The sequence below is a fragment of the Gekko japonicus genome, unplaced genomic scaffold, assembly GCF_001447785.1.
Source record: "Gekko japonicus isolate JY-2015 unplaced genomic scaffold, Gekko_japonicus_V1.1 scaffold1867, whole genome shotgun sequence".
Lineage (NCBI taxonomy): Eukaryota > Metazoa > Chordata > Lepidosauria > Squamata > Gekkonidae > Gekko > Gekko japonicus.
Window position 1 is genome coordinate 34,696 of NW_015165877.1, and position 14,433 is coordinate 49,128.

Consider the following 14,433-nt stretch of genomic DNA (forward strand, 5'->3'; position numbering starts at 1 on the left):
AGCACTCCCAAACTCCTAACCCTCGGCTCCGGCACCAAAGGCACCCCGTCGAAGGCCGGGAGAGGAAGCCCCAACCCTGAACCGACCTGACTTAAGCCCAGGATCTCTGTCTTCACCGGGTTTAGCTTCAGCCGACTCAGCCTGAGCCAACCAGCCACAGCCTGCTATATGGCAGTGCCCGATGAAGGTCATCCAGGTCAGAATCCGACCGGCCACCCAACATTAGATAGAGCTGGGTGTCATCCACAAATTGATGGCACCCTAGCCCATAACTCCAAGCAATCTGGGCGAGGGGGCACATATAGATGTTGGATAATATTGGGGAGAGTACTGCCCCCTGAGGCACCCCACACTCAAGAGGATACCTCCGGGAGCGCTGATCCCCAATTGCCACCCTCTGTCCCCGACCTTGAAGAAAAGAGGCAAACCACTGAAGGGCAAGCCCCTGAATCCCCACGTCGGCAAGGCGGTGGGTCAGCAGCTGATGGTCGACTGTATCGAATGTGGCTGACAGATCTAACAACAACAAGGCCGCCACACCACCTTGATCCAGATGCCTTTGGAGATCATCTGTCAAGGCAACCAGGACAGTCTCCGTCCCGTGACCCGGGCGAAAGCCGGACTGGAAAGGATCAAGGACTGAAGCGTCATCCAGAAAGCCCTGTAACTGTGTCGCCACTGCCCTCTCTATCAATTTGCCCAAATAGGGCAAATTGGACACCGGCCAATAGTTGGCCAATTCGGCTGGGTCCAGAGATGGCTTCTTTAAGAGAGAGCAGACCATTGCCTCCTTTGTTCCTCTCCTTGTTGCTAGTCTGCCAGCACCCACCCCCCAATCTTGCTTGGCTGTGCCTTGGTTGCAAGGAGGTAAAAGCGGCTTAATCCCAAGGAGGGGGTTCCAGTTGGGAGCCAGGTGGACTGAAACACCTCCCCACCTGCTGTCCTTCTTCATTGGGTGTGCCTTTTGTGCTCAGTTTCCTAGGTCCACAAGTGGAGTCCATTCCCCCCACCATCACATTAGAATCACCAAAGGCATGAAAGCAGACTTATCAGTTTGGTTATCTTTCCTAACCTCTTGCAATGGTGTGTCTATCTGGCAGACCCCCCCTTGACTTTGGCTCCTCTATGCAGGTTCATTCAGACGCTTCTGGCAGTGTTGGGTTTGGCATGTTTTTCACTGGTTGCTGATGCGCCAGGCATAGGCCATCTGACTGGGCTGGCTCAGACATCTTGAGAGATTTCATCTTTTGGATTTTTTCCCAGTATTAGTAGAATTCATTATTTGGGGTGAATCTTTCAGGAACAGGAGATTTTGGTTTTGGTGTGACAATCAGGCCATGGTCTGGGTCATCAATCACCAAACTTCTTGCTCTGACCTGGTCGTGTGCCTGATGCATAGATTTGTCCTCCTGTAGTTGTCCCATAACATCTCTTTTTCAGCATAATACATAGCAGGTACGGACAATGACATCATGGACGCCATGTCTCGCTTTCAGGAGGAGAGGTTTTGGGCTTTGGCCCAGAAGGCAAACCAGCACCCAGAATCCTTCCTGGAGGACCTGTGGGCCCTTGGCAGCAGTTGATTGTTCAGGGAGTATTCAACACCATCACTCCTTCCACATGGCTTTCCGACTCTCAGGCTGTGGCCATCTTTCTGGATTTCTACTTCTCTATGGTGGGTCTTGGCCAGCCTCTGAGGCTTTGGTCCTCCAGTATTTGGCATCCTTGTGGGTACAGGACCTAGCACCCCGTACCATGGCATTACACCTTGCAGCAGTATCAATCTTTAGTAATGCACAAGATCACATGGACTCCTGTCATTCTTTTGCGGCTCACAGTGCCAATGAGGGGTGGAAGCATCTTGCCCCCCAGGCACAAGACTCCCGGCACCCAATAACAATTAGGGTCCTAGCAGGGCTCCTGCAGCAGCTCCCAGTGGTTTGCTGGTCCAATTCTGAGGTCATCTTTTCTTGGGCTTCCTTTACTCTTGACTTCTTTTGGGAGCTTTCCACTGTAGTGAGCTGGTTGCTGCTTCAAACTGTGATCACTTGGGTTGGGCCCTGGCACATGGAGATGAACGCCATCAGAGAATACCTTGCCATACACCCCTCAGGCCCTGGCCCCCTGTTTCTGCACATTTCTGCACTTTTCTCACACATTTCCAATTTGCAGGAATTAGGAAGGCAGGGATCAGTGCCATCGGGCTTTCCCCTGGAGATTTCAGCACACCGTAGAGTCTACTGGTGGCTCTGTCATTCTGATTCCTCTTTATTTTAGTCTCCTCAGGTCAATGTAGAACACTTTGAATAGTAGGGCACAGCACTGTGCACTGGGCCAGCTGCTATACTGCATCTTCAGGGAGGGGAGCATCGTTGGGGCTGGAAGACCATCTACAGATTACTTGGTTGGGACAAAGGGGAACGCACTGGGATGCCTTCTTTCCAACTGTATCACGAGCCATCATATATTCTGGCCCTCCAGATTCTATCATGATCCAGCTTGGAGAAAACGACTTGCCTGCTTGGAAATAGATTGACCTTGTGTTGGCTGATCTGCAGACCCTGCATTTACATTTCCCCCAAGTGCATTTATTCTGGTCTGAAGTGCTCAAGAGGAGGGCATGGGGTGTGTGTGTGATGCTGCACCTGATAAGGTGGACTCTGTAAAGAGGAAACTGTGCAAGGCTGCAGGCTGCTTTGTAGAGTCTACTGGTGGCTCTGTCATTCACCACTAGGACATTTCCTTTAAAGTTGGCTCCCTTTTACTGGGCTGACAGGGTATATTTGTCCTGGTGGGGTCAGGACTTATGGCTTCACAGTTTGTGGGACACCCTTCTTTGTTGGTTGCAGCAGCAGCAAGAGCTTTGGCAAGAGCAGGGTGGTTCCCGCCCAGCACTTGTGGTGGTTTTAGGCATCGAGCAGGATCCATTGAGGGGTGGTAGTGGCTGTGCCAAGGGGTCTTGGGGTTGAGTCTTAACAGCATGTTCAGCTCAGGAGCGGTTGCCTGGCTCCACTCCCAGGTAGCAAAGGTTCCACCTAGAGGCTTGTGCCTTTGTTGGACCACTGGCTTGCCACTCTTGATTCCCTCAGAAGGCGGGCTGGGGATGTGATATATTGGCCAACAGATGGGTCACCTGATGCATTCTGGATCCTGCACTAGGCTGCACCAGTGCTCCATCTGATGTAATAAGTAAAGCTGTGGCCCATTTTCATTCCAAAATCAGTTTTTGATGTGATTATTGCTTGTTCCCTTCCTTCTTCCACTCAGGTGGGCCCATTATGCTCTGAGGACTGCAAAGTAAACCTGTTCTGCACCCCGCCATTTTACACCCATTTTTAGCATCTTCTTAACCAGGATAGATGAGAATGGACCATGAACCACTACGACACTACAATCTAAGCACACAACTACAACTTTCTGTTCTCATGGAATGCAGGAAAACTCCCAGGTGATTAAGGACAGTGACAGCCTGGTTCAATGTGCTGAAAGATTTCACTGCCAAGAGACCAACAATTTCCATCAGCCACCTAACTCTGACTTTAGCTTTTTACAGAGAAGCTTGGCCCATAAGAATTTGCGACTCTTCAGCATGGGATGCAGGAAGGGAAGGGCTTTCTATAAACCAAATGTAGGTATGAACAACACACTTCATAACCTGAAAGCTCTGACCAGAGAAAGGTGTTGGAAGAGGATTTTCTAAGGTAAGGTTTCTTGATGGTAATGTTCACTGAAACTGAATTTCATGCTCCCTTAGATTTAAAGATAGAAGACATTATTTCAGATTTTTTTTTAAAAAAAGCATCTGTAGAGTTCCAACATCTTTCTTTACTTACTTCACAAGTTCCACTGCCAATGCGCTCAGCTCTGGCACACATTTCTGACTCTTTCATGACCACTCTTCCTTTAAATCCCTGATTACACTGTTCATTTCCCACAATGATCATATTTGCTTCTCGAAGGACCCCATCAAAAGAGATGTCTAAAATCAAAATACAGAAACATGTGATTCAGATACTTCCTCAACGAGAGGGAGAGATGCAATCCCTTCAGCGATTCTTTACTCCATCCCAGGAAACTACTTCCCCTGCTTAATTCTGCATCTATATTTATTCACATTAAGCAACACAACAGAGTAGCCATAGTTACATATCATTATATACACAATTAACTTCACAATTTAATAAAAGATATAGATATTTATCAGATTTGCACTTCATCCTGAGCACATCTTAATAATTAATTCTCAACATTGAGAATTGTTTTCCTAGCAAGGCTAATAGCAGCCTGTGGGGAGGGATATACACTGGGAAAACAGCAGGGGGAAGGGTTAACACCTCGCCACCAATGCTACAGTTCAGATTCAAATCAGCCACATTTCCTTGCAGCAGCTTTGATGGAATTTTAAAGGGGTAGGAGTTGCTGATCACAGATTTCCAGTGTCTCATCTAAATTGGCTCAAAGTCCACAGATTTCAGTGGAAGCTACTTCCAAATAATTGTGCTTATTATCGCAGCATTAATGAAGTATCCAAAACATTGTGGAGGAAAGAATCTTTTTTGCAGGCACTGCTACTCAGGTGAGTGCATGTAAATTTAGCAGACTGAGGCATGAACAGGGTCTTCATTCTCAATTCCTAACGTGTTGATAACATACAAAATACACGTTCAAGGCTAGATTTTATGATATGTGTCACCAATTGGTTCTCTAGGCCTGGGAAAGGTAACAGTAGACTGTGGGCATATCTGCCATGGGCCACCCAGGAGTTGTGGAGCTGGGAAATGCAGAAGCCGCCTCGGATGAGGAGGGAGTGGTTGAGATGGGCTCATGTTTACAACTAACAATGGATGCTTTACAAGAGGAGGTGATTCCTTCAGTTTTAGAAGGAGATTTCAGCCCAAGGTTAGTGTACCCCTGTCGCAGCCATTGGGGTTGGGACAGGCAGCAGAAAGGGTGTGGTAGTTAGCATCACCTCCATCATCACTGCGTCCCTGAAGTGCCAGAAAAGCTGGGCTAGGAGGAACATGCAGGCCAGGTGCCAGAGTGGCCAGCTGGCAGCTCAGCAGATTCATTTCCGGCTAATGCAGATGAGTCTCTGCAGGATCCGAACTAGGGAGATTGCGATCAGTTAGGTACTCTGGTGTCGTAGTAGTAATTTGTTGTGTTGACCATAGGTCATAACAATACAAAAAATGCATAAAATCCTACATGATAAAACTCCAAGGTAAATACAAATTAAATTAATATCCAACAAGGTCATATAAATACAGAGCCAAATTAGGTCGTCGTCAAACACCTTCCTGCAGAGATAAGATACTAGTGATAAATTTATTTTGAGGGGGCAAAAGAAGAGGGCATCTCAAAATGTAATGGGTCAAATCATCTACTGCTCCAGTGCCACACATACAAAGTCATAAGGGGGCAATCAGCCGGTGCAAACCATAGAGTTCTTAATCAGCCGGTGCAAACCATAGAGATCTTAAGTTGGTAAAGGCCAACCTTAATTTCATTGTTGTTAAAGTCTTTAGGTAAGATGACCTAGTATGATCTTTTTTAAATAAGTTGAAGAAAGGGGCCACTCTAGATTGACTGATTGCATTACTATCTAATTTCCCATCCACGTTAAATACCTATTCCCTCAACTCCCGCTTTGAACTGTTAGCTGTTAACAGATCATTTGGGATAATGTACTTTGATTGTATAAGGCCCAGATGTTCCTTGTAGGTCTCGACAAGTTTTAGGAGAGAGTAAAAACATTTACTTCCAAATGAATCCTGAGAATGTTCTAGGCCTTTCTTCCAATAAGACAGGACTCTAAGATTAGCCCTGGCTTTCAAGGATGGGATACCAAACTCAGCCCTCATTAAAACCACAGGAGAGCCCTTAGGCATCACCAGGATTGGTACTCTGGTGTGCTGTAATGGTTTGCACCTGTGGTAGAATGACCCAGCACAAGCAAAAGACCAGTTGTGGGTTATAAGCAGCAGCCGAGAGGCAGACTGTCATGGAAGCAGGGTGACTGTGATCTGCTGATTTACACCCTCACTGCTGTTCATCTGCCTGCTGCCTGTTAGTGTTGTTCCTGTGATTTACTGTACCTGCCTTCTCCTCATAGCCTTTGGCATGTGCCTTGACTCTGAGTCCTGTAATTACCCTTTTTGGAATTTGCTGCCTTGATAGACTGATTAAATGGTGCTTGAATTTAAGGTGTGATTTTGCTCTGCATTGGACAAGCTCCTTGCCAAAGACTGCTGTGTATATCTGTGCTGCTGTTGATTTAGTGTGCCAACAGAAGCAAGACAATATCTTTATTTGCTGAAAAGCCACTATTGCATGTTCACACATGCCAATGATAGAAAAAGTCTTGTAGCGCAATCCTATACAGAGTTCCTCCAATAGTCTAAGCCTATTGAAATCAACTCCAGACAGCTAATTCATTTACTTCAGGTGGTAACACTAATCCCTGCCTTTTTAAAGATCATTTTATTAATTTCTTCACCAGGTACAGATTCCTAAGACACCCACAATCTGCATTAATGTTTCTGTGGACTGCAGACAGGGAACTGTACACACATGTTCACATACACACACCATCCATGCTTTGGAAACCTGTTTATTTCATTCTGACTTCCCTGGTATTTCTCCAATTTACCATTATGTGGCAACTTTGTCCTAAGCAGTAAATGGCACATACGTCACTCATATATCTTTATCAATCACTCATATACATAAAATGCACATAAACTGGAAACCACAGACATTGCTATCTTCCATTTAAAAACCAAACTCTCTTACCTCCTGTGTGTCCCCATCCATACACACTGCAAGTGGTGCCTTCTGGAATGGTACATCCAGAAACAGATAACCTGATGATCCCTACAGCCTCACTGCTGACTGCTGGTCTACAAGCAGGAAAAACACATACCGAACAAAGCAGAGATAGGCTTATTCTTAAAAATAATTCCCATTTAAAAATGGAATTCATGCCACAAAGGAGGTGACAATATCCAGAACCACATTTCCTGTTACATGCAAATTCCTAACAAGATCAAAACTTAATTTTGGAAGACTGCATGCAGAATCTTACACCACAATACCCATTAATGCTATTTCCAGTTACATCCTTTTCAATAAATCCTGTGGTTTAAGTCTTTAATCCTCATCCCTAACCCAAACAGAGCCTGAAGTCATGTTCCTGCATATTCTCACTATCATCTCATTTTTTCATTTTGAAAACAACAAGAAAGGCCCTTTGAGTAGTCCTTTAAAAATCAACTACGAACCTGGAAAGTTTCAGCAATACCAAGTCTGATCCTTTAGGGCCATATACCAGCTGGGAGATGTTCAGAACCTGCCTGTGTTTTTCCTCAAGTGCTCTTTCCACGTTATGTATCCCAAGCCAGGCTTGATAGTCTTTCAAATTGTACCTAAGGGAAGCAGAAGACATTGGAGCTTTGAATAAGGTAGTCGGCATTCACATCCTCCTCCTTGGTCCTCTTTCCCATGGTTACCCAGTAACACATAAGCTAGATGGCTGCAGCTAACTGTAAATGAAGCAGCTAAGGGCCCTATCAGTCTGAAGAGCTACAAAGGCTGTCAAGTATTCCTCCTGATGGCCCTGGACTCCCTCACCATTCCTTACTTTTGTTTCCCTCAAAATTCTCCTTGTCAGAAACAAAATTTCTCTTTGGCAGAAACATCCTCTGTACGTCTCTCAATCTCACTGACTGATCTGCTCTGATGTCACAGCACTTACATGTGTAGGCAGGGCTGCCAACCTCCAGGTGGGGCCTGGAAATCTCCTGGTCAACTGATTTCCAGATAAAATAGTTGCGTTCCCAAGAGAAAACCACCACTTTGGAGGGTGGACTCTATGTCATTATACCCTGCTGAGGTTTCTCCCTCCCCAAACCCCACCCTCCCCAATCTCCACACCCAAATCTCCATGAATTTCCCAACCTGGAGTTCGCACACCTACAGTCCATTCCTTGGCACTAGGCATGCAAGGCCCTCAGAGGGCTGATATAAGCAGTAGATGTCACTTCCTCTTCTGCTGCCAGTGGCTCAGAATGGGATGTTGTGATGGACTGCACTTTTAAAAGCTTAGAAGTGCTGTGTAAACAGAAAAAAGGATTGTGAAGGGTTAATTCTTCACAGAGCCAGAAAGCCTTGAGTGACAGGCTGTTCCAAGAGAGCTGATTGGTTAGCATCAGCTGAGGAGAGAAGGACTTCTGAACTGGATGCTGAGGAGAATTCTGTCTGATTTCAGCCCTAGCTGAGAAGAGTCAAGTACTGACAGTTTTGGAATTCAGCCCTGACTGAGAGCAGTTTAATACAGACAGGAGAACTGGGAAAAGTTGGCAAGGATGAGTAGGTACTTAGATGGAGACTCTCATTTGGGCCAAGGAAAGGGGATAGATCTTCAAGTGAGAGGAGAATTTCCCTACCCAGTAAACAGGGAGTTAGTGCTGAAGAGTTAGCTTTGAAGACTGGAGAGAATCTTGGTCTCGTGTGGTTAGAAACTGCCTTTGGAGACCTTAAGAGTCAGTTAAAAACTCAAGGAGTACCGGTGTTTCAAGAGAAGGTAAAACGCAAGAAGACTTTGTGTTTACAGAAGGGGTTTGGGTCCTGGTCAGTGTACCAGCCTTCTGGAACCCAAAAGAGTCAGAGAATACTCAAAGAAAGTGTACTGCAGTGTTTGGGGAAAACACTGGAACAAAAGTCTCTCAGCATAAAGATTTTAAGTAACTGTGAATAGTTTAAGAAATTCTCATTAGCCTGAAATATAAGAACTAAAGTCTGTGCATGTACTAATTTTACCTCAGAATTATCTATATTGAGTTACCTCATAAATTTTACCCCTGATTTCACCTGACTTTTCCCCTCTATGTTGAATAAAATATTTTGTTAATTTGGAATATAAAAACTTCTCAAGTGCCATTTAAATTGTATAAATTAAAGGGGGCTCCCATTCCTTCTCTCAAGTTCCTGGGCTGAGCAAACAGCCAAAATATTATACTGTGACAGGGTGGGACAGCCAGAATTCTTCAGGAAAGAAGAAAACAGCCAACTAGGGTGGTTCAGTCAAAGAAGGGAAAGAAAATCTTGCCTCTGAGGGAGGGGAGTGGGAGAGGCTGTCATAGATGTGAAAATAGCTGTGGACTAAGCAGAAGAAAATGGCCCTTATGTCCTTATAATAGGAGCCATGGCTGAGTGAAATCTTGGCCTCTAATGCAGCTCAGTCCAGAGGGAACTGTCTTGGTAAATTAAAGAACCATTCTGCCCCTAAACATAATGCTTTGCAAGACCTTGGGACAGCATGATTGCTTAGAGACAACAGGGAAAAACTGGGCACCATAATCTGTCAGAGGCCCACAAGCAATCTGGTAGGTTAAACAATGTATATGTATACTATCTATATATCTAATTCTCAACAGTCTCCTATGTGTGTGGATACTTATTTCTGCAGATAGGGGGCACACTTTCCCCCATCAGACTTTTCTACAGACTCGGGGGACTCTCTGGACCTGCAGAAAAATCCAAAAACTTTAAAAAAAACACCTCAGGGAGGGTTGGATCCCCCCAATACCTTTTGAAATGGCTACCGCAGGGATCTACTCCAGGCCCCATTGCATCAACAGTGAGAGATAGACTGGCTGGGGGGGGGAGCAAAAAGCAGGACTGGGCCTGGGACTGGGAAGGATTCATCCTGCAGTATGAATGGCTAAATAGCTGGGGGTTTGGAGCCAGGTCTGGGACTAGGATTGCCCACTCCGGGTTGGGAGATTCCTGGAGGTTCTGTGGTGAAGTCTGAAGAGTGCAAAGTTTGGGAATGGGAGAGGCCTCCATTGGATATGCCACAGAGTCCACCCATTTTCTCCAGGGGGACAGATCTCTGTTGTCTAGAGTTCAGTTGTAATTCTGTGGGATCTCCAGGTCCCACCTGAAGGCTGGAAAACCTAGGCCTAGGAGCACCTTCTGGGTGACTTGATATCACCTGACTTATATGATTCAACTAGGCTTGGCTGCTTGCTACTGTTCAACAGCAGCTACCCTATGAAAGCCGAGGCTCCACTCCCAAATCTCCAGGAATTTCCCAACATTGAGCTGGCAACCCTAAGAGGAATATTTGGGCAATTTGTTGTGTTTCCTGGAGATCGACAGGGGCAGAAAGAGTGATGGGGTGGGGGCAGAAAGGAAATGACAGGCATGGAGGGGAGAGAGAGTAAGAAAAGTGGTGTGGCAGGAAGGAGAGAGTGTGAGAGAAGTAGGGGGAGAGAGGAAGAAGCAGAGGTGGGAAGAATGAGATAGCCACTCCTGCAAGTTTCTTGCGGGTCCCCACTTGTAGTACATCAAGCTTGTGCAAAGTTATTAAGAGATATCAGCCTTTCTCTGGAAATAGATAAACACCACTTGCTGTTCATAAAGGAAGGTCGTTTTTGAGTATGGTTTTAGGCGGTAATTCCAGAATTGCCACTTCAAGTACAAATAAAGCTGGGACAATGTCCTAAAAACCTTGAAACAGGTCTGAGATATTAACATAACACACTTAGCAGCCTGTGCCTTTGCAGTCTACAATTGTGGAGGACTAGACCATTTTCAAATTAAGTGAAAGCTTATAATCTGCAGTCAGTCACATGGGTTTACTATGCTCACATGTTTGACATAACAACATCAGTGCAATCACTACAAATCAAGACTGTTCCCCTTTTCTATCAGTTTGAATCTTCTTGATATTGTTTTTAATAAAATGAATATATCCAGGAGATTTATCCTTCATGGGGGGGGGGGGTCATCAACATTAATCCCATCAATACAGTCATTATATTCTGCTGCATTAACTATAAAAAAGACATTCTGAATTTTAAAACACCCTCCGGTGAAATAGATCATGAAACCAATCAGTATACTAGGACGGGGAAATGATTTTGATGGAAGCATCTTTAAAACTGTTCTGTGATAACAACTGTCATTTAAAAAATGGTTTATTTCCAGCTCTCACATAATATGCATTTCCTGGTTTCATTTACTTCTTAATATTATTAGATATTTAATTTGCTTTTTAAAAAGTGGTCACGGCACAGTATATGGTTCCCCTAATTCTACTCTACTCTGTCCTGTGAGAAAGGTCACGCTGCTGAGAGACAATTTAAATAGATGGATCCCCCAAGGGCTTCATGGCTGACTGGAGATTTGAATACAAACATCCAGTGTCCTAATTTGACCTTCTGATAACAGTGATACTCACTCAGGAGTCACATGTGGCTCTTTAACATGCCACCTGTGGCTCTTCTGATCACTGTTCTCCCATGTGGCATATTGTGTAGTGGGTTGCCGCGTGGACGAACGACAAACAACGACGTGGTGCATAGCACGCTTTATTCAGAACACAACAAAGACAAGGAACAACGGCCGGCAGGCCAACTATATACACAACCAGGGGACACACCCCTGGGTCCCATTGGTGGGTTTGAATCTCCCGCCACGGTCCCATTGGTTCCCCCAGTGGAGGGACTAGGATCCTAGTCCCTATTGTTACTCTGGACTGAAGCTCAGGAGTGTGCGCTGGCCTCTGGTGGCGGTCAGCGGACACAACATGGCACCTTCTAGAAGAGTGGGCAAGGCCAGTGCTTGGTAGGGCCTGTGTTTTGCAGGTGGTTCCCACCTACCAACAGCTGTTGGAGGATGGGTCAGTGCTGAGCCTCCATGAATAACAGGCCTCATGCCAGAGATGGAAGTAAAGGGCCATCCACCCCAGCAGCCCTTCACCATTCTCCACAGCCTCCATGCTCTCATCCCAGCTGGCTGCAGAGACAAACCCTCCCCCCAAAAAACACCACCACCACGGCATCCACCTGGACACAGTGGGGTGGTGTTGGTTTTATTCTTTACACAGCCAGTTTGCTGTCCTCCAGGCACCATGGCAATCCTCACTGTCTCACCTGACCTGCTGTGCCTCATGCTGAGTAGGGAATGAGAAACGGAAGCCTTTTCCCTCCCTTTAGATACACAGAGGCTGCCTAAGCTGCAACCGTGGCATCATAGAATCATAGAATGTCAGAGTCGGAAGGGACCTTGCAGGTCATCTAGTCCAGCCCCCTTGCACTCTGCAGGTAGGGAGAGATAACCTTCCATGCACAGACATACTCTGGAAATTAATAAGGTTATATATTCAATATTAATAGTTATATCTTATATTATTGAATGTGCATGTTCGGTGGGATGACACACTGAAGTCATATGGTTCTTTTGGTTGATGGTACTTGCAAACGTGGCTCTCCGTGAAGTGAGTGTCATGGCTCTAATTACTACATCACATAATCATATGTCTTTCAAGAGCATTTCTTAAGCAGAAGCAGCCTGCGTCTAAGCTTCTCAGAATGTTATCGGGTTGGATTTAGCCAGCTTTTTTGTTCAATCTCACCCAATTCCTCTGCTCCCCAACATGGCCTACGCAAGTCCCATTATCACCAGCATGATCTTTTACAGGGCTTTTTTTGTAGAAAAAGCCCAGCAGGAACTCATTAGCATAATTGGCCACACCCCTGATAGCACAACTCATTGGCATATTAGGCCACACCCCCATGTTACCAGAAGTGTGCTCATCCAGCCACACCCACCTTTTGCTTCTTATTCTGTTTACCCAGGGCCTTTTTTTGTAGCAGGAACTCCTTTGCATGTTAGGCCACACACCCCTAATGTAGCCAATCCTAATGAGTTTCTGCTGTTGGGTGTGGCCTATTATGCTAATGAGTTCCTGCTGGGTGTGGCCAACTTGGAAGCCAGCCAGAACTCCATTCCTGTGCGTTCCTGCCCAAAAATAGCCCTGATCTTTTAGATGGTAAAGGGGACCCCCCCCTCTTTTTCACCAGTTGGTTGAATCCAATCCATTGTCTTGTATCTAGATTCCTGGCTAAACAGAAATTTGGCATTTCCTAATTTTTTGCAATTGATTTGTTTTGTGATTGTATCATTTGTATGAAGACAAAAATTGATGCTGATTACAGATTTGTAGATGCTATTGTTCTAGAAAGTATTGAGATGGAAAACATCCTTACTGCAAACTACACAAGAAAAATATCTATTTGTCACATGATGTCTGTACTAACAAAAAAATTTACTTTACCGAGATGGAAAACACTGCCTTGCTGTCAAGACCCAATCCTCCTTTATTAATGAACCTCCACAGATATGTCTGCTCCTGTAGGGGAACAAATGGGAACAGTTTTTACTAGTCATAGTTGCTAGTATATATTTCACAACATTTTGTTACTTATCCATTGCATTTTGCTCTAGCATTTAAGGGTCTCAGAAGATGAAGCTACCTTCACAGATTTTTGCCCAGACAAAGCTGGAAAAGAAAATCACAAGCTCCTGGTTGCTCGTATTTTAATTGATGTTATTTCCTACAAATTATGGCCTTTAGGGAGAAATGATCCTGCTCATACAGGTGTCTAACAGTCAGGGCTATTTTTGGGCAGGAACACACAGGAACGGAGTTCCGGCTGGCTTCAGAGTTGGCCACGCCCTCTACAGCCAAAACCTCTGTGTGCGTGGCTACAGAGGGAAGGCCTGGAGAGCGACCCCCCCGGTGACTCTGAGGCGGGCAGGCCACGGGGGCCCTGGAAGGTTCGGGGAGGCATTTAAATGCCTCCCCATGCCTTCCCCAGCCTGTCCAAGGGTCGGCTTGCCCGGGGCCCCCACAGCCGTGGGGTTCCCAGGCAACCCAAGGGAAATCATGGGGTGTGGCCTAATATGCTAATGATCTGTACTGTCAGGAGCGTGTCCTATTATGTTAATGAGTTTCTGCTGGGCTTTTTCTACAAAAAAAAGCCCTGCTGACAGTGCTTTGTTGGCTTTCTAGAAATTTTAATTTTTGTTTTCAGTCTACAAAACAGACAGCAATTACCGTATTTTTCGGACCATAAGACGCACCTGACCATAAGACGCACCTAGTTTTTAAAGGAGGAAAACAGGGGAAAAAACATTCTGAACCCTGGGGCTGTCATTCCAGTTCCTGAACACTCCTGGCCCTGTCATTCCAGTTCCTGAACACTCCTGGCACACCCTGGGGCTGTCAATCCACTCCGTGGCCCTGTCATTCCAGTTCCTGAACACTTCTGGCACACCCTGGGGCTGTCATTCCACTCTTGGCCCTGCCATTCCAGTTCCTGAACACTCCTGCTCCACCCTGAGGTTGTCATTCCAATCCAGTTCCTGAACACTCCTGGCACACCCTGGGGCTGTCAATCTACTCTGTGGCCTGTCATTCCGGTTCCTGAACACTCCTGGCACACCCTGGGGTTCTCATTCCACTTCGTGGCCCTGTCATTCCAGTTCCTGAACACTCCTGGCACACCCTGGGGCTGTCAATCCACTCCGTGGCCCTGTCATTCCAGTTCCTGAACACTTCTGGCACACCCTGGGGCTGTCATT

At 45.9% G+C, this 14,433-nt stretch overlaps 1 protein-coding gene across 1 annotated transcript in view; it reads right to left on the bottom strand.

The window, feature by feature from the left end:
- The window catches only part of HGF (hepatocyte growth factor (hepapoietin A; scatter factor)), a 94,375-nt gene that overhangs the window by 6,397 nt on the left and 73,545 nt on the right, over window positions 1-14,433 (bottom strand). The window contains 4 exon segments of the mRNA XM_015411278.1: window positions 3,834-3,979; window positions 6,793-6,899; window positions 7,281-7,410; window positions 13,107-13,198. Of these exon segments, the coding sequence (XP_015266764.1) occupies window positions 3,834-3,979; window positions 6,793-6,899; window positions 7,281-7,410; window positions 13,107-13,198 (475 nt within the window).